Source organism: Cucurbita pepo, chromosome 5 (genome assembly GCF_057944985.1).
Source record: "Cucurbita pepo subsp. pepo isolate OVF chromosome 5, ASM5794498v1, whole genome shotgun sequence".
Lineage (NCBI taxonomy): Eukaryota > Viridiplantae > Streptophyta > Magnoliopsida > Cucurbitales > Cucurbitaceae > Cucurbita > Cucurbita pepo.
In genome coordinates this window covers 17726392-17746736 of record NC_141802.1, presented here as the reverse complement: position 1 = coordinate 17746736, position 20345 = coordinate 17726392, and the positions used below count along the sequence as shown (strand labels likewise).

Below are 20345 nucleotides of genomic sequence, written 5' to 3'. Positions count from 1 at the left end.
AAATTCTTAGCATATCCACATGAAGCCTATATGGAAGATAACCACTTTCCCATGATAGGCCCAACACTTGGGAATGCCCAACCATTCTTGGGCTTGAAAGCCCATTTACCAGCCTGGGCTTTTATTAGCCCAGTTTGATACAAATGGTCATATTTATACATTAAAATAAAATAAAATAAAATATATTATTACTAATAATTTTATTAAAACAAACAAATCCTCGTTTTAATTTGTAACTAATGGTTTAGGGTCCTAAACCTTAGTTATTAAATTTTAAATTTTAAATTTACGCTTAAAAATAGATATTAATACAATATAAATCTTTAATTTTATTTTTAATTACTTCGTGCATTTTTATAAAAATATTAAATAGGTCAATAACCAATAAAAAAATTGATAATTTAACCAACTTAAATTTCGGGTTGTTTGGATTAGTAACTAGAATGACCTGAACAAAGTTTACAATCTAATCTAACTCTTTACTTTCGGGTTCGGTCTCGAGCTTTAAATTTAGGGTAAGTTAAGTTGAGTTGGGTTGGATAGCCTTATTTTCGGGTTGATTCAATAAAAAAAGTTTGAACCCATAAACTGAATCATATCTGTGAGAGCTCACGTCCCCTAGAGAGGGAAATGAACAATTTCTTATAAGAATGTGAAAACCTCTCCCAAGTAGATGTGTTTTAAAATCGTGAGGTTGATAACGTTACTTAACTAGCCGAAACAGACAATATCTACTAGTGGCGCGCTTGAGCTGTTACAAATGGTATTAGAACCACACACCGAGCTATGTGCCAATAAGGACACTGACCCCCAAAGGGTAGAATGTGAGAGTATACGTCCAATTGGAGATAGGAACATAGTATTTCTTATAAGGGTGTGAAACTGACGGGGTGACGGAAACAAATATTGTGGTGGGGTTGATTGGTTAGTGGGAGAGTGTGTTTAATGGTAAATACAAAGGGAAATAAAAATTAATAAAGAAAGAGTAATCGGGTCGGCTCGACTTCTCCATTTCTCGGTCTGCACAGCCTCCACCGCGCAATGCTTCCAAGTTCCCGCTCCGAGCGGTGACTGAACATAATCATTTCATTTCGTACCTTTTTTTTTTTCGATCAGATTAGTTGAAGCGGGTGAATCGAGATCCGCAATGGAATTCCGAGGATGCGGAAAATTGTTGCTGATCCACTGAGCTTGAAGAACTTTCAGGTATAGAGAGCCATTAAGGATGCCTCGAGGATTCTCTTTTTTGTATCAACCGCGATGCCTCCTTCTCTTGATCATCTTCCTTATCTTCCTTGTTTTCACGCTGTTTACCCCCAAGCAGGTATGTTTTTGGCACTTTTCAGGATTCGTATTGCTGCTTCTCTTTTGGATCTGATTGCCAATTTCTGAAAGTGGCTGGTTATTTCACTGTAATTTGTGTCTCTAAAGAAATAGTTGCTTTGGTTATGGTGAATTAATGTTATTGTAACTTTTCGTTTTCTGTCACCCCGATTCGTTCTGAATCTTGTGATTCGTGTTAGGCGTTTAACCATGTTTTACTTTCCCCATCGTGTTGGATTTGTAGGTTTAAGTGTAAGCTATGCTTCTATTGAGCTTCACATTGTCCCAAACTCTAGTTTGTTTCCGTACGATCCGTGTCAATTTTGTCAAATCGTGTATAACGTTACGTTGTCCAAGACTTGGTTAACTTCTCATCACTAAATCTTATACGTGGGTTTCTGGTAGTTTCAACCATGTAGGAACATAATGGCACGCATTGACCTATAGAACATGGTATTGGTGGTTGTGTTGTGGGGGTTAATGTGTTGTAGGCTTGATCTTCGTTGGTTTGCTTGTGCAAATTGAATGGGCGAAATTTGGCTGTTATGGTACTATTGTGTGTTAGTGGCTCACTGTTCTTTCAATCTGGGGGCTTCTGAATTCGTGTGTTATAGTGTTCGGGAGGGAGGGGATCTCTTTTAGAACACCTTCTTGTATCCAAATGGGTTTTAGTTCTGTTTGTGATAACTAGTAAATGAGTTTGTAAAGCTGTTTCCTCTTTATACGATTTCCATTTCATGTTCATTGGACTTATTGCTCTCTGAAGAAAAGCTATTGGAATAAAGAAATTGATCCTGTCTTTGGCTTCTGTTAATGAAGTACCCCTGGAATACCCTGTTTTGATCATAAGAAACATGATCGTTAAGAACAGATGAGAGGTGTTTCCCTATGTGGTTGGTTATAGTGTGATGTCCAGGGAAATAACATTCCCGGAAATTTGGACACATAAAATTGGAATCTATGTAGCTTCTCTGTATGTTTGTTTGTTATTATTATTATTATTATTATTATTATTTGAACTGCGGAAATCATCCCTTTACTTCCAAAAAACAATATATTTAGCCTACATTAGTTAATTAACTAATTTAAACGTTTCTTGTCATGTGATTCTAGAGGGAAGAGAAACTAGAAGAGGAGCCGGAAATCACCCACAGGGTTTACTTGGATATTGATATTGATGAACAGAGATTAGGTAAAATCCTTGTGCCTATACTTTACTTTGTTACTAAGTGTAGAACTATTGACAAATGGCAAGGCTATCTTCTCTTGTGAGTATTAAGTGTTTAACCGAACATTTGAACTTGAGCCATGGCCCTTCAAATTTTATGAAGTTTTTGTTTGTGAAAGAAAACATGCAATCTTTACATGGGTTGCCCTCCTTTAATCCCTGTTATAAGTTTATAAATTCTCTCTCTTGTTTCTTCTTCTGATTGTTGATTTTGCCTCATCTTTTGGCATATTGTTACATACATGGAACATGTATACTTGCATCACATTCTTAAATTACAGCTCTTATATGATGATCCCAGCAGATAGTTTCAAGGTCATTGAATAAATTTCCTACAGCCTTGAAAGTCCGTCTTTTATTTTTTATTTTCCCTTTGTGGATGAGGCTTTGCTTGTAGGCCATGGTAATAAAAGACACCAGAGCATTTCATTTTTAATATTATGAAATTAATTTGTGCTCTACAAGAGTTTGGATGACACGATAAAAAGGGGCTATTAATTTTTTCATATCTGTTTTTAACCTCACAAGGTTCACTTTTCTTTTCCTTCTCTCTCTTTGTAGGTAGAATCGTGATTGGATTATATGGCCAAGTTGTGCCTAAAACTGTAGGTATGTCCTTCCATCACCATATCATAAATGATTGGAAGCTATATGCCTCCTTTATGCATCTTCAAGTAAGTTTTTTGTTCTATGAACGCATGTTCATGTACACACATGACCCAAACAATGTAGTAGCCAGTTTGACGAGGAAATGTTAGGATTTCAATGCCCGCAATCAAACTGGTATTTCCAGTGGAATTGACATCTTTCCTTGACTTCCACCTTGTTTGGAAAAGGGCAGATTAAATTCAAGGTTAAGACTTCCCAGTTCTTTATGTTTCATGGCAATGACATGCAGTCTCTAGGTAACACCTACCCAGAGTTTGATTGATGGTGAGAGCTTGCTTAATAAGAAAAAACTTGGGCCTAGGGACCGTGCCCCCCAGGTTAGTGATGGTGTGCCCTCAGTGCCAAGTTATCTGATAAAAACAAAAGGTTAACATCAAGAAGAAATGATACCTAGGAACTCAAGAGTAGTCCTGGAACTGTGACCAGAATTTATGCTTGCTTCTTATTTCACTTGGCCTTCTGATTCACTCCAGAACACATGAAGATATTTCAGTTACCTTTAACTTACATTTCAGAAATGGAAAAATTTGCTGATCTCGTTGGTGCATGATTGTTTTCGAGAATGGAATTCTGAATTTTTCAGTTTGAACTTGCAACAATCCTATTACATTATGATCACATTTTGTTTTAATTCTAAATTGTTTTTTTCCGTGCAGAAAATTTTAGGGCTCTATGCACAGGTATGATGAATCTTCTATTATTAACATTCTACCTGGTTTGGCTTTCTCATTTTTCTTTAACTTGCTCAAAATTCAGGGGAGAAAGGTAAAACTACAAGTGGAAAAGCACTCCATTATAAGGGAACACCACTCCATCGTATTATATCTGGTTTTGTGATTCAAGGTGGTGACATCTTATACGGCGATGGAAAAGGATACGAGTCAATCTATGGTGGCACATTTCCTGATGAGAACTTTAAAATAAAACATTCACACGCAGGTCTTGAGCCCAAATCTTTTAAATTTCACTTTATACTTAGTTTGTTGACTCAAAAGGTTTCATAATTTTCTAGTTTATGGCCATAGTTCTTATGAATGGATGCCTTGTTATATATACAGGTGTTGTCTCCATGGTAAACTCAGGACCTGATTCAAATGGCTCACAATTTTTCATTACCACCATTAAGTCCAGCTGGTAATATTTTCTTCCCTCTTGCAAGAAAATATTATGATATTTGCATGTTGGAATTGAGAGTATTGAATATAACTTTTTATTTTTTTGAAAAGTTCATATTTTATAGACAATAAAGGTAGTATAACCCAAATGAAATATTTATATCAACCCACTCCTAACAAACTCCTTAACTAGTTACTAATATTGTTTCTAACCTCCATAATGCCACTCCTTTTATTAGAAAGATTTTGAGCTATTAATATTGCTTGAGATCAAGATGCTTGGTTAATTCTTAGAACTCGAGGTCGGTTGAGGGGAAGATGCTTGGTTGGTTAATTCTACACTGGCCTCGATGATTTCAGCTGCCATATATGTGTACTCTTTACAGGTTAGATGGGGAGCATGTTGTGTTTGGCAAGGTTATCCAAGGGATGGATAATGTATATGCAATTGAAGGCGGAGCTGGAACCTATAGTGGGAAACCTAGAAAGAAGGTAACCATTGCTGACAGTGGGGAGATACCCAAGAGCAAGTGGGATGAGGAAACATGAAGATCAGATCGTTGCTATTAACAACAGCAAATTTTCGTATATTAAAATTCTTTTTCTTTCCTTCTTTGGGTTTCAAGTTTCTTTTTGATAGTCTACTTTGTATAAACAATATTATAGAAGTCGTCAATATGAACCCCCAAGATTCAAGAGGTTTAGACTCTCAGTTGTATGTAGCATTCATCAACCCACATGATCTATCAAGCTTAAGGTTTTGTAGTCTACTGATGTTCTTAGTTTGATTTTTTCTCTGCTGAATGCAACCATGAACCTTTAATCTACTACATAATGTGCAATTTAGAGAAGTTAATTCTCTTCATTTGTTGTCTTGAGGAAATCTGCATCGACTTTCTCGATGAACTGGAATAAATATTTTTCGAGAGAAGATGTAACTTATGCTAGAAAGTTGGGATTCTTTACTCGACCGGTTCATTCTCCTTCTATAGAGGAATGATGGATGGAATAAATAAGTTTGTGGAAGGAAAAAGACCCTAAAATTGTTAAACAAGATAACTTAATTAGTTGAACTATACTAAAGACGAGGTGAATTGGAGTGAGAATCCTCTTTTGGAATCGGTCCCTTCCAAAAATTATCTTCATTTTTTATTTTAAATGGTTTACTTAATGAGAAATTAAATAAATATTTAAATAATAAAATAGTCAACATTTTATTATAAAATTGAAAATAAAAAGTAATAATACAGAAAAAATAATATTAGGTTATTACACAACACATACAATTAGGAGACCAAGAAAAAGGTGATGATTGAAACAGAGATACGTGCCTTCACTGGGAGGAGCCGACATTACAGCTCTTCATCCCATCTCCATCTCCACCTCCACTCCACCTACCTGCTTTCCATGGAGCTTCACCGCCGCCGCCGCAACCGCCGCCTCTCCTCTAATCTTCCTGCCCGCCATCTTGCTGGATAATGGGTCCAGGTTTCACCTCAACTCGTGCTTCACGTTTCACTCACTCTGCTTCGTTCATCCATTTTCATCCCCTTCTTTACCTCCTCTGTAACCTTTACCTTCTCCCTTTCCCCTTTTCCTCTCCACTCCCATGGCCGCCTCTGAAGAACCCAACGCCGCCGCTTCCCTTCACGGCTCCTCATCGGCTTCTCAGCCCCTTATCTCAAACCCCTCTCCTCCGCCGCTTCTATACCCTTACCCCACCATTGACGACCCACCACAGAGCAATCCCTCCGAATCTGACCCTTCTCAGTACCTTCAAATTTCCTACAACTACGGCCACCGGCCGTTCAAGGACATACCCATCCTTGTTCTTTTCATTCTCTTCGTTTTATCCTCTTTTGGGTTCGGGATTTTTGCCACTTTCAATCGAAATATCAGTTACTCTAACCTCTCCTCCTATTACTATGATCAGAAAACCTCCAATTGTGTCACGGACTCTGTTTTTCCTTCATCCCCCATTTGGGTTTTTCTCTACTCTTTCTCCTCTTCTTCCTCTGTTTTGAAATCCTTGATTTGGACCCTTGTAGCTACTTTGATTTTGAGCTTACCCATTTGCTTTTTTTTACTTCTCTTGCTTAAGCACTACACGAGGCAGATTGTATACGCCTCACTTCCTTTCTTCGTTCTTCTTCCTATCTTCATCAATGTCTATTGGTTCATTGCCTGTACGGTTAACCCCACTTGCAGCTACAACTTCCCTATGGTGTACAGAATATTAGTTCTGATCTTCATGTTCTTGGTGATTGGGGTAATCGTGTGGATATTTATCGTTAATTGGCATCGAATTGGGCTCACCATTAGTATAATTGGGGTTGCCTCGGATGCATTGTCAATGAATCTGGGTTTGCTTGTGGTTATACCGAGTATGACACTGGGGCTACTGATTTATTATGCACCAATTGTTCTGTTCTTGGTGTTTGCGAGGTTGAATGGGAAAATTGTGCCCCATCACCATGGATCGAGTGGAGACTATACTTGTGTTTGGAAGCAAGATAAGTGGGTACCTGCTTATTATGCATTGGCTATTCTTACGATGTTGTGGTCTGGTGCTGTAATGGTTGAAGGACAAGTTTATGTGATTAGTGGTACCATTTCGCAGTGGTATTTCTCGAAAGAAGAGGATGACACTCCAAGCCGGAGCATTAGAAAGTCTTTAAGGTTAGTAAAGATCGTGGCTTTGTTGTTTTGAATTGATTTGCCAAAGTATGTTTCATTTTGCCATCAAATTCATGTTTCTCACTTAGATTGTGGTCAAGTTCTTTGAGATTTCTTGTTCTTTATCATTATCTTCGAACTCACTGGCAATGAGGATGAAGTTGTTTACATTTGTATGATTTTATATGGGCTAGGTGAAGAGTGATTAGTGTAAGTTCTTCGAGCTCAATTGAGTGAAGCTTATAACTATAGACAAATGGTGGCAGTAACTGTCCAAGCCCACCGCTAACAGATATTGTCCTCTTTAGGCTTTCCCTTTCGGGCTTCCCCTCAAGGTTTTAAAACGTGTCAACTAGGAAGAGGTTTCCACACCCTTGTAAAGAATGATTTGTTCCCCTCTCCAACCGATGTGGGATCTCACAATCCACTCCCCTTCGAGGCCCAGTGTCCTCGCTGACACTCGTTCCCCTCTCCAATCACCGCGAGACCCCCGATCTACCCCCTTCGGGGTTCAGCCTCAATTGAGTGAAGCTTATAACTATAGACAAATGGTGGCGGTAACCGTCCAAGCCCACCGCTAACAGATATTGTCCTCTTTAGGCTTTCCCTTTCACCGTGAGACCCCCCGATCTACCCCCTTCGGGGTTCAGCCTCAATTGAGTGAAGCTTATAACTATAGACAAATGGTGGCGGTAACCGTCCAAGCCCACCGCTAACAGATATTGTCCTCTTTAGGCTTTCCCTCAAGGTTTTAAAACGCGTCGGCTCGGAAGAGGTTTTCACACCCTTATAAAGAATGTTTTGTTCATCTCTCCAACCAATGTGGGATCTCACAATCCATTCCCCTCCGGGTTCCCGCGTCCTCACTAGCACTTGTTCTCCTCTCCAATCAATGTGGGATCCCCCGGTCCACCCCCGTTCGGGGTTCAGCCTCCTGGTTGGCACATCGCCCGGTGGTTGGCTCTGATACCATTTGTACCCGCCCAAGCCCACATACAGCAGATATTGTCCTCTTTGGGCTTCCCTTCAAGGTTTTAAAACGCGTCAAGTAGGGAGAGGTTTCCACATCCTTATAAAGAATGCTTCGTTCCCCTCTCCAACCAATGTGGGATCTCAGAGTGCCCTTGTTCACATTGATATTGATAACACCCATCTCTCGAAAAAAAAAAAAAAAAGGTTTGGAACACCCTCATAACATCCTCTTTAATGATTTTTCAAGCCTTTTTGATGAAGTCAGCGGTAGAATCATCAACTCCTTTTCTCTAGGATGGTGCTACCGAACCAGCCTCCCGGTAAGAACCCGTTCTGCTGATCTTTAGCATTGAGATGAACAAAGAAGATGAGAATCTCTGGTTCAACATCCTTTTCAGCAACTAGAGTTACCATTAAACCATTTCCCTTAATGTTAAAAGCTGGATCCTTATTGTTTGAATCAGCTCCCTCTTGATTCTAAAATTACTCGAATGGCAGTGAATAGCGAATGAACCAGGGGTAGACTAGGGTCCAAATTAGTGGAGAAGCCAAGGTTTTGGGGGACCTAGACCAAATGTCGGAGCAGAACCCCACCCGAAGGCTTGAGGAGAAGACTAATGGGTTCGATATCAAAGAGGAGACAAAGTCGTTGTTCGATGAAGAGAAGAAGGAAGGTGTTAAGAATAACCTGTATTACTAAAAAATTGACTTGAATAGATGTGTGGCTAATGAAGCAACGAATGCAAGAAGAAAAGGTATATGATATGATACCTGTTCGTGCTCTCTGTCCAGCATTTTATGCCATTCATTTCGATCTTCAAGCTGCAAAATGTAACCATTTTAAGTCATCGAGTCATTATACGACATCGTTTATGATTTTGATGTTATGTTGGCCATTGCCCACATGCAGGAATGCATTTGGTCCCTCTGCTGGCACTGTATGTTTATCTGGGTTACTAATTCTTGTGGTGCGTGTCGTTCGTGCTATGGTCGATAGTGCACGACAAGAAGATACTCCTGGGATGTTCAAGATCATTTTACGTTGCTGCGTAAATGCATTTCTGGCAGCTGTCGATTATCTGAACAAATTCACAATAACTTTTGCAGCAATAACTGGTGAAGCTTACTGCTCGTCTGCAAGAATGACATACGAACTCTTGAAACGAAACCTCCTTTCGACGGTTTTTGTCGAAACAATCTCCACACGTTTATTACTTGGAATTGCCTTCGTCCTCTCGGCCATATACGCAATTGTGGTACGTAGACACAAAATGGGCTGTAGTTTTGTTTTATGGTCTACCTTGAACACTTTCCCATTTCTATTTGCAGGCTTGTGCTATCTTACGAGCTGTGAGCCATCTTGGGGCCGATACGTACCTTGTGGCTTTTGCGGCATGGCTGCTCCTGATCGTGATACTCGAATTCTTTATCCACGTGTTGGATAATGTGATCGAAACTGTTTACGTGTGCTATGCCATTGATCGGGACAGAGGTGAAGTGTGCAAACAAGATGTTCACGAGGTTTATGTTCATCTACCCATTAGCAGAAATCACAGATCTTCCCTGGTAACTACTTCACTCCTTGTATAATAAATTAGCCCTGCAATTCACTTAGCATATGCGATTCTGTCTATAATGAGATGTCACCTTATACATTTTGAGCCTGCAGAGCCTTGTTCTTTATATATTGCATCGTGCATGAACCTTTTGTGCACCTTTCATGTTCGCGAGCCTAATGACTCGATGAATACTGTTCTTATGGGAATCGGTATTGAATTCTCTTAGAACAGTTCACCGATTAAAGACACTAGCTAGCTCAACTAGTTAAGACGTGTATTTTCGGCCAAGAGGTTAGAGGTTGGAACCATAGAACAAGAGAAGAGTATACTTGTGTAGGAGATGCTAACCGGATTAACCGAAAAATGATAGGTCAAAGGACTAATCAATGATCTCCGACCCTACCTAAGATAGAGATGTGAGCGTGGAGCTAAACATTTTATCACATTTTGCCCCTTCTTTTGTTCGTTCTCGAGGTTGTAATCGAAGAGAAGGGGCGACTATTTAATGGGAGTCACCTAGCACATTCAACTACCTTTTCTTTTGCAACTCACTTTTATTTTATTATTTTATTGATCAAAACATAAGTTTCAAAGCGATGTGTAATAGCCCAAACCCGCCATTAATAGATATTGGTCAATTTAGCTCGTTATTTATCGCTATCAGCTTCACCGTTTATAAACCCGTGTACTAGGGAGAGGTTTCCACCTTTACTAGACCCCTCTCCAACAAATGTGGGATCTTACAATCGGGGCCAGCGTCCTTGTTGGCACGCCGCTCGGTGTCTAGCTCTGATACCATTTGTAATAGTCAAAGTCCACCGCTAGCATATATTTCCATTTTGGCCCCGTTATGAATCGCCGCCAGCCTCATGACTTTTAAACGCGTCTACTAGGGAGATCCCTAATAAGACTCTCCAACAAATGTGGGATCTCACAATCCACCCCCTCTAGGGGCCAGCATCCTCGTTGGCATACTGCTTGGTGGCTAGCTCTGATACCATTTGTAACAGCTCAAGCTGACTACTTACAAATATTTCCACTTTGATCCGTTACATTTCGCCGTCAGCCTCATGGTTTTTAAACGTGTCTACTAGGAAGAGGTTCCACATCCTTATAAGACCCCTTTCCAACCAACGTGGGATCTCACAATCCCTCTTTTAGGGGCTAGCGTCCTCACTGGCACTCTGCTCAATGTTTGGCTCTAATACCATTTGTAACCGCCCAAGCCCACCTACAAATATTTCCACTTTGACCCGTTACGTTTCGCCACCAACCTCACGATTTTCAAATGCGTCTACTAGGAAGAGGTTTCCACACCTTTATAAGACCCTTTCCAACCAACGTGGGATCTCACAATCCCTAACCCTCTTATACACACGGGATTAGGGACACAAAACAAACCGTCCATATTCATTCTAAAGAGCTGATGGTTCTAGTATGGTTGCTACAATGGAATTGGATGTGTGATGCCATTGCCAACCAGAAAAGCAAATATAGAGCAATTCCATTAGAAAGAAGCCATAAAGTAGAGCCCAAGATTTGTTAAGAACACAGCTAGCAGATAAACATCACAACCTCCTCATTCCATCACCTTCATTATTTTGCCCACAAACTTGTAAGACTAAATCTCCTCAACCATTGCCCCACCTCCACCCCTCACTTCTCTCCCCTTTTCCCCTCCTTTTACTTGGACTCTTCTCTTTGTAATCTCACTTCCCCACTCTCTTCAATCTTATCTCGATCGCCAAATCCGGCTTTCAACTCCTTACTATTTACCCTATTTCCACGACGATACAATACTGCCCACTTGAGTCGGAATCTACACGGGCATGTTTTTCAGTTCGTTACTATTTACCCTATTTTCATGATGATATACTACTGCCCACTTGGGTCGGAATCTACACGGGCATGTTTTTCAGTTCGTTACTATTTACCCTATTTTCACGATGATATACTACTGTCCACTTGAGTCGGAATCTACACGAGCATGTTTTTCAGTTGATGATATAATACTGTCCACGTTGAGTTTGAACCTACATGAGCATGTTATTTAGTTTGTTACCATTTACTCTCACGATGATATAATATTGCCCACTTTGAGTTGGAATCTACACGGGCATGTTTTTCAGTTCGTTACTATTTACCCTATTTTCACGATGATATACTACTGTCCACTTGAGTCGGAATCTACACGGGCATGTTTTTCAGTTCGATGATATAATACTGTCCACGTTGAGTTTGAACCTACATGAGCATGTTATTTAGTTTGTTACCATTTACTCTCACGATGATATAATATTGCCCACTTTGAGTTGGAATCTACACGGACATGTTTTTCCGTTTGTTACTATTTACCCTATTTCCACGATGACATATTACTGCCCACTTTGAGTTGGAATCTACAGGGGGCATGTTTTTTCAGGTCGTTACTATTTACCCTATTTCCACAATGACATATTACTGCCCACTTTAGTCGGTATCTACACGAGTATGTTTTTCAGTTTTTTACTTTTTACCCTTTTTTTCATGATTATATAATACTGCCCACTTTGAGTTGGAATCTACACGGGCATGTTTTTTCATGTCGTTACTATTTACCCTATTTCCACGATGATATATTACTGCCCACTTTAGTCGGTATCTACACTGGTATGTTTGTCAATTCTACGATGATATAATACTGTCCACTTTGAGTCGGAATCTACACGAGCTTGGCTTTCCCTCACCCCAAACGACTAACTACAAATGAAAATGTTGTTATTTACATGTATACCAAAGACCTTACTTCTTCTCGTTAACGTAGAACTATGAACCATTTTCCTTTGAACAAGAACTATCAAACCTTCCGTTTGTATAAAATAGCATAACGTATCACACGAGAAACGACTACGTTATTCACGGTCCATCTTTTTTTCTATTCCATAGAATTCCATCAATATGAGTAAGTGATAACATAGTTTTCCGCTACCAATTATCAAAACATTATTCACATCGTCTCGAACTTTACATCCCCACACAATGGAAAGATGGCCGGAACTTTCTACCAGACAAATTCATGGAAAAGCTCGAAACACTTTTTAGAACCAATAAAGCATTGAAATTAGAGAACAAACATTGAATCATAATAATAACAATAATGGCCAACTTGAACCTAGTCCTCTTATGCCACATTGCTTTGCATAATTCAATGCCTCATTTATCTCAATTAACTTTTTTTTTTTTTTTTTTAATTACACCGATAATATTTTACTAGTAAAGTTTCAATAATATTTTTATCGAACTTTCGTCTAATAAATTTATGAGTATTTTTTTAAATAAGATATTAATTTATAAGAATATTTTTAATTAAATTTGAATTAAATATAATATGAATATCTGTAAAAAGGAATTAAAAAATTTCAATATCTAAGCTTAGAACATTTTTTAATATTATATAATTTTAAGTGGTGAAATGTTTGGATCTACACATGGTTTGATGATGGAGGACAAAAGCGTAATTAAGTGCAATTGATGAGGGCATTTTAGTAAGGCGATCGTTATATAAAGCCGCGGACTTCGTTCACTCTTCACTCTAAGGTAGTCGATTTTCAGTAACTCAGAGCAGTTCCCGACGAGACCTCACAAATTCGCAATGGCGATGGCTTTCAAGATGGTATTAATTTATGCTCTTCGATTGTTGCTTTTTCTTCTTTTTTCTTTCTTGATTCTTGAATTTTGATCTTGTTAATGGCGAATCTCAGGCAACCACTGGAATGTGGGTGAGCGATGAGTGTAAGAATTCGTTCATGGAAATGAAATGGAAGAAGGTGCATAGGTATATTGTTTTTAAGATCGATGAAGGATCGAGGTTGGTTACTGTGGACAAGGTCGGCGGTTCGGCAGAAAGCTACGATGATCTCACCGCCTCATTGCCGACTGACGACTGTCGGTATGCTGTGTTCGATTTCGACTTCGTCACCATTGATAATTGCCGGAAGAGCAAGATCTTCTTCATCGCCTGGTATGTTGCTCGATTCCTCTCTGTTTTTCGTCGATCGCGTCCGTTCTTCACTCATCTAGCCTCTGCTTCAGTTGAATCGTCCAATTCTCTCTGATTACTTGAATCTTGCGAAATGCGCTTCTGTTTGGGCGGGAACTTTGATAACTGACTCAAAATTTCCTCAAATTCATAATCTCTTAATTCTGTTATAGATCCTAACTAATTACATGTTCAGAACAGTATAATCGCACATCTGAAATCGAATTTCTCTGGAAAAACTAACCGATTATATGATTATTCGTTTTCTCGACAAAGAATTTATCACTCGAGCACTGTAATGCAAGGATTTGGAGGACGGATCTGAATCTAAAACTGAAACAGAAATTGATCCTTCGGTTAATAAATCTGGTGCAGGTCACCGACCGCATCAAGAATTAGAGCAAAAATTCTATACGCAACTTCAAAAGCTGGACTGAGGAGAGTGCTGGAAGGTATACATTACGAGGTCCAAGCAACCGATCCAACTGAGATGGGGATCGATGTGATCAAGGACAGAGCCAAATAGATAAAAAGAATTAGAAAAAGAAAATAGCTAATCAATCGTTCTTTAGGCATCTTTTACTTCGTTTTTTAATAATCAATGACCACTCCCAATCACTATATGTTATCTGCTCTTTCCTTCTTTGTTTGTTCATCTTTATTTTTCTTTTTTGGGAACTAATGTAAGTAAAAATAAAAACTAATGTTGTGGACAATCAAAGCCCCTTTTCTTGTATTGGCTTTGATCTTGAAAAGGTGAGCTGCTGCTGATAATTTATGTAGTGTGTAATTTGATCTTATGTATATTGTTCTCTTGCCTTCTTAAAATTTCCTTCCCCACTTCTGTAGAAATAATTTAGTTTATGTTTATCTCAGCTTGAATCTGCATAATTCATCATGTTTTCAATGTTGATTTTGATGAAAATATCGAAATATTAATACGAACATACTCCTAAATAAATAATTGATTCATATCATAATCATTTGTTTGTTTGCAATGGAAGTTAGAATATGTGACACATGAAATTATAAAATAATGATTCATTGGAACACTTTAGTGATAAGGTCTAAATATTAGTATCCTTTATTGTGTGACAATATGAGCAATTATTGCTTGTGGCTAATCACGGATAACGACTTACCAACATAAATGTGTTGAGCTTCAGCCAAAAAAATAAAAAATAATAATAATAATAATAGTTACAAATAATGTATAGCAGCCCCATATTTTTTTTTATTGTTTATCGTATCTCTCATATATGTATATCTTTGTTAGGAATTAGGACTCTCCACAATAGTATGATATTGTCCACTTACTTTGCTTTGGCTTCTTAAAAAATATTGTCCACTTGCGGTCTTGTATCGTCTCAATGAAAAAAATAGTATTTCTCACTTATAAACTCATAATTTTCCACTAAATTGAACTCCACTTATAAACCCATGATCTTCTACTGAATTAACCAATGTGAGACTCATTCCTAATAATCCTCAACAATCTTGTTGTATAATAAACAACCACATTGAGTATTGTTATTGGTATATTATTATTGTTTACTTCTTGATGAAGATTTGAACTTTCATTCTTTTGATTTAGGACATTATGTTTTAGTTAGTTGAGACTTTAACGTGTATCATTCATTTACCTGAAATTTTATATATATTTCTTTTGATATGATTTGATTTTTTTTTTTTTTCCTTTTTAGCATTTTGTTACATATTTAAGTCCTTAATATTTTAAGTTCATAATATAATGTTTTAGTCGATTATATTAAAATATTTGAGGAATAGTTTTTGCATCATTATATTTGAGAGTAATTAAAGATATAAATAAGTGAAATTCTGAATTCAATAATTTGTGTTTTTATACATTGTTATGCTTAAATTGGCCAATTTACATTATTTATGTCATTTAGTCCGAGGAATTAATTCTTCTTTGTACTTTGATATTGATATTTTACTTGCTTACTAGTACCATACTATAAATAAGTCATTCATTTTTAAATTATATGAACGGGTAGCTCCATAATTGTATTTAAGTCATACATAACTATTCTACACGTATCATATTATGTTAAATAATTTTTTAGTTCAAGAATCTGTTCGGTACAGATTTGAACCCCTAATAATTTAATATCTCGATCCGTCCAATTAAACTAAATGAAAATGCATGTTTTTTTTTAACAATAAAAGGAAAAGATTTAAAAGAATTAAAAAAAAAAAAAAAAAACTTATCAACCTTTAATATAAAAATGAAAAGTAACCCATAATTTTACATAAAATTTTATAAAGGCCATGGGCCCGTTTATGATTAGTTACTGGGCCCCTTGAGAGGCCCAAAACAATCAACACCAAAGATGTCATGGGCCTCAAAATCCAAATGGTGACATTTCTACCTTAAATTTTTATTAATCAATAAAAAAGCAATTTCAATTATTAAAAAATTTTATTTAATAAATTTATCGTCATCTAATTTTATAATTATTTTTTAAATACCTATTAATTAAAAAATAATTTTTTTTTAAAATGCCAAGATTATTATTAAAAAGAATCATCCAAAATTTTGTTTTTGGCCTTTTATTTTCCCTATAACTAAGTAACCTTAATTTATTACTGCGGAAATAAATTAATTTAAATAAATAACTAAAAATAGCGCCAAGCACGAAAAAAACATTGATCCAACTTTCCAGCAAATATTCTTTATATAAAAAATAATCTAAAAATATCTATCTGAGTCTAGGACCCACCAGTGTGGGATCCAATGAGATCAGAACCGTCCATTTAAACGAATGATGATTAGATTTAGGGTCTAGTGGCAATAAACGGTTGGATGAATGGGAACATGACATTGATCATTGAGATCACTAGCACAGGATCTCCTCTCCTTCACTCTGCTGTTCCCTGCTTTTGGCAAAAAAAAAAAAAAAAAAAAAAAAAAAAAAAAAAAAAAAAAAAAACTGCACGCTTTCTTATGCCACGCGCTTCATGGCACGTGCTTATCAAGCACTCTCCAAAATCCCGGACTTTTTTCAACGTTCGAGTAGAGTGAGATTCGAATATTTGAACTCTTTATCGATGATATATGTTTCAATTAGCTTAGCTAAACTCGAGTTGACGTAAATATCTAATTATTTGAGTTATTTTAGTATTTTTTAATTATCGATTGGTTAGACAATACTCAAATTAATTATATTTTTTTAAATATTTTTAATAAATTTTAAAGTGCCCAGTATCAATTTGATCTTAATAAAAATTTCTTCAAAAACTATATATTTAACGTGACATTAAAAAATTAAAATTTGAGTTAATCAAAGGACAACCAAAATTAAAAAATTAAAGCTTTACTTACAAAATATAATATAATTAATTAAAGACGTTTTAAATTATATGAATCTAAATTTATGTAAAAGAATCGTCACGCTTTAAATCCGACCTACCTACTAATTATCATGCATTAAATATGTACATTGGTGTATCACTCATCAAATATCCATGTCTCTATTTTTCTTATAAAAAAAAAAATAAACATTAAATTAATAATTAAGTACATTATTCATTATTATCATCCACGCAAGCTAATGCATCAATTATTCCACTTTTCCCCCTTTTTTAAAAATAATTTCTTAAATACCCATCTAGTTTTAGAAATTTACGAAAGCAACCCCACAGTTTTTTTTTTACTTTTCCCTTTTATTTGAATTTAAATAAATAATTTTGAAATATAGCAATAATAAATAATATTGCACGAGACGGCGTCGTTTAACGACAAATTGTACTTTCCACCGGTCCCGCAACTAAAAGACGCTGACTCATCAAATCTCCCTTAACGGCGTCGTTTAGTTCTTAATTTTATATTTAACAATTAATTAATTTAAATTAAAGGAATTGAACAGTCGTCTCTTTTATATTCCCTCCCCCCCAGTTCTGCTCGTCGGCGTATTCAGTTCCATTTCCACTCTCTAATGGCCGCTTGTTTCGCCGCTTCTCTCTCCTCTTCCATCTTCTTCTCTCTACTCCTGTTAATCCATGGCTCTACAGTTCCGGCTGATCCGCCATTGAAGACCTTCATCTTCCGTGTGGACAGTTTCGCTAAACCCTCTGTTTTTCCCACCCATTTCCACTGGTACACTTCCGAGTTCGCCGAATCCCACAAAATCCTCCATGTTTACGACACCGTGGTTCATGGATTCTCTGCAACTTTCACTCAAGAGCAAGCTGATTCCGTCGGAAAACACCCTTCTGTGCTTGCTGTCTTTGAGGACCGTCGCCGTCAGCTTCACACCACGCGTTCCCCTCAATTTCTCGGCCTTCGAAACCAGCGTGGTTTGTGGTCTGATTCCGATTATGGGTCGGATGTAATCATTGGAGTTTTCGATACTGGGATTTCCCCTGAACGGCGGAGCTTCTCCGATGTGAATTTGGGGCCGATTCCTCGCCGGTGGAAAGGGGTTTGTCAGACTGGAACTAAGTTCACGGCCAAAAACTGTAATAGGAAGATCGTCGGTGCGAGGTTTTTCTCTAAGGGTCACGAAGCAGGGGCCAACGCTGCTGGTCCGATTATTGGGATTAACGACACCGTTGAGTACCGATCTCCGAGAGACGCCGACGGCCATGGGACTCACACGGCATCGACGGCGGCTGGGCGTCACGCGTTTCAGGCGAGTTTGGAGGGTTATGCTTCGGGAATCGCGAAGGGTGTGGCCCCTAAGGCACGTTTGGCAGTTTACAAAGTCTGTTGGAAAAATTCGGGTTGTTTCGATTCCGATATTCTCGCTGCGTTTGATTCTGCTGTTAACGACGGCGTCGATGTCATTTCGATCTCGATTGGTGGCGGCGATGGCGTTTCCACGCCGTATTATCTTGACCCAATTGCAATCGGGGCGTACGGCGCCGCTTCTAGGGGCATTTTCGTTTCGTCTTCGGCTGGCAATGATGGACCCAATGGGATGTCAGTGACGAACTTAGCGCCGTGGATTACGACGGTCGGAGCTGGTACAATTGACCGGAATTTCCCGGCGGTGGTGATTATGGGAAACCGACGGAAGATTCACGGCGTTTCGCTGTACGCCGGAGCGCCATTGAACGGTACAATGTATCCGTTGGTTTACCCTGGAAAATCAGGGGAGCTCTCTGCTTCGCTCTGTATGGAGAGTTCGCTTGACCCTAAGATTGTGACCGGAAAAATTGTTATCTGCGACAGAGGAAGTAGCCCCAGAGTGGCGAAAGGTTTGGTGGTGAAGAAGGCCGGCGGCGTCGGAATGATTCTGGCGAATGGAATTTCGAACGGTGAAGGACTCGTCGGCGATGCCCATATCCTTCCCGCCTGCGCCGTCGGCTCTGTAGAAGGCGATGCCATGAAAGCCTACGCATCGTCCTCTGGAAATCCCACCGCCACCATCGCCTTCCGAGGCACACGAATCGGAATCAAACCGGCGCCGGTGGTGGCTTCGTTTTCTGCAAGAGGGCCAAATGGATTAAACCCTGAAATTCTAAAACCGGACATGATCGCACCAGGGGTTAACATTTTAGCCGCTTGGACAGACGTCGTCGGCCCAACTGGTTTAGACTTCGATACACGAAAAACAGAGTTCAATATCTTGTCAGGTACATCAATGGCGTGTCCTCATATAAGTGGAGCTGCCGCTCTGTTGAAATCAGCACATCCCGATTGGAGTCCGGCGGCAGTAAGATCCGCCATGATGACCACCGCAAGAATCACCGACAACCGACGGCAGCCGACGACGGAAGAATCCACCGGAAAAGCTTCTACGCCGTACGATTTCGGTGCCGGTCATGTGAATCTCGGCCTTGCAATGGACCCTGGACTAGTCTACGACATTACAAACACCGATTATGTCAACTTCCTATGCTCAATCGGCTACAGATCAAAGATGATCCAGGTCATATCTAGAACGCCGGTGAAATGTCCAACGAGGAAGCCATTGCCAGGGAATTTGAACTACCCATCAATCGTAGCAGTGTTTTCCAGTCTATCAAAAGGGTTGTCCACAAAATCGTTTATCCGAACGGCGACGAACGTGGGGGCGGCGAATTCGGTGTACCAAGCTAAAATCGAAGCTCCGAAAGGGGCGACGGTGAAGGTAAAACCATCGAAACTAGTATTCTCAACGGCAGTAAAGAAACAGAGCTTCGTAGTGGCCATATCAGCTAACAACCAGAATCTGACACTAGGCGATGTGGGTGCAGTCTTTGGTTCTCTTTTATGGTCTGATGGAAAGCATGTGGTCCGAACACCACTGGTAGTTACCAAATTAGAGCCGTTGTAATAGTAAAAACCTTCCAAGTTCGATCATGTTCTTATGATCCATTAAAAAACAACACAAAAAAAAACTAAAAAATTTGCTACTTCCTTTTTGAGCTCTTAAACTTATATCAACTTAGTTTCATATATTTTCTGTATTTCATCTGTAATTTTTATGGGTATTTATGTTGAGGAATCACGGATCTCCACATTGAACCTATGGATGGTGGATTGTACAATTTTTATGGGTATTTATGTTAACGGGTGCCATCGATGACGCTAGCCCCAAAGGAGGGTGGATTGTGATGTCCCACATTGGTCAGGAGAAAACGAAACACCCTTGTAAGAATATAGAAACCTACCATCGTAGACGCGTTTTAAAACCTTGAGTGGAAATAAAAAAGGACAGTATATACTAGCGGTGTGGATGCATGGTGCAGAGTTTTATTACCACTTTATACAAAATTACAAAATCAAAATCTACCTAAACTACTCAAACGGCTAACAAAAAAACCTAGAATGGATA

The 20345-nt window shown here is 38.6% G+C and overlaps 4 protein-coding genes across 4 annotated transcripts; all 4 read left to right on the top strand.

The window, feature by feature from the left end:
• The first annotated feature begins 975 nt into the window (after positions 1-975).
• On the top strand, positions 976-5105 carry LOC111795816 (Cyclophilin-like peptidyl-prolyl cis-trans isomerase family protein). Its single transcript, XM_023678408.2, has 7 exons — positions 976-1324; positions 2437-2515; positions 3113-3160; positions 3877-3900; positions 3977-4159; positions 4279-4354; positions 4722-5105. Exons 1-7 carry the CDS (start codon positions 1226-1228, stop codon positions 4882-4884), a joined length of 672 nt encoding a protein of 223 aa, XP_023534176.1. The 5' UTR covers positions 976-1225; the 3' UTR covers positions 4885-5105.
• Positions 5106-5619: 514 nt separating this feature from the next.
• Positions 5620-9697, top strand: LOC111795945 (uncharacterized). The gene is made up of 3 exons (XM_023678590.2): positions 5620-7014; positions 8894-9239; positions 9313-9697. The coding sequence occupies exons 1-3, from the start codon at positions 5945-5947 to the stop codon at positions 9571-9573; spliced, it is 1677 nt and encodes a 558-aa protein (XP_023534358.1). The 5' UTR covers positions 5620-5944; the 3' UTR covers positions 9574-9697.
• Positions 9698-13041: 3344 nt separating this feature from the next.
• LOC111794772 (actin-depolymerizing factor 5) lies at positions 13042-14360 on the top strand. The gene is made up of 3 exons (XM_023676910.2): positions 13042-13194; positions 13283-13542; positions 13936-14360. The coding sequence occupies exons 1-3, from the start codon at positions 13174-13176 to the stop codon at positions 14084-14086; spliced, it is 432 nt and encodes a 143-aa protein (XP_023532678.1). The 5' UTR covers positions 13042-13173; the 3' UTR covers positions 14087-14360.
• Positions 14361-17458: 3098 nt separating this feature from the next.
• LOC111794614 (subtilisin-like protease SBT1.6) lies at positions 17459-20058 on the top strand. The gene has a single exon (XM_023676683.2). The coding sequence runs from the start codon at positions 17520-17522 to the stop codon at positions 19842-19844; it is 2325 nt and encodes a 774-aa protein (XP_023532451.1). The 5' UTR covers positions 17459-17519; the 3' UTR covers positions 19845-20058.
• Positions 20059-20345: the final 287 nt, after the last annotated feature.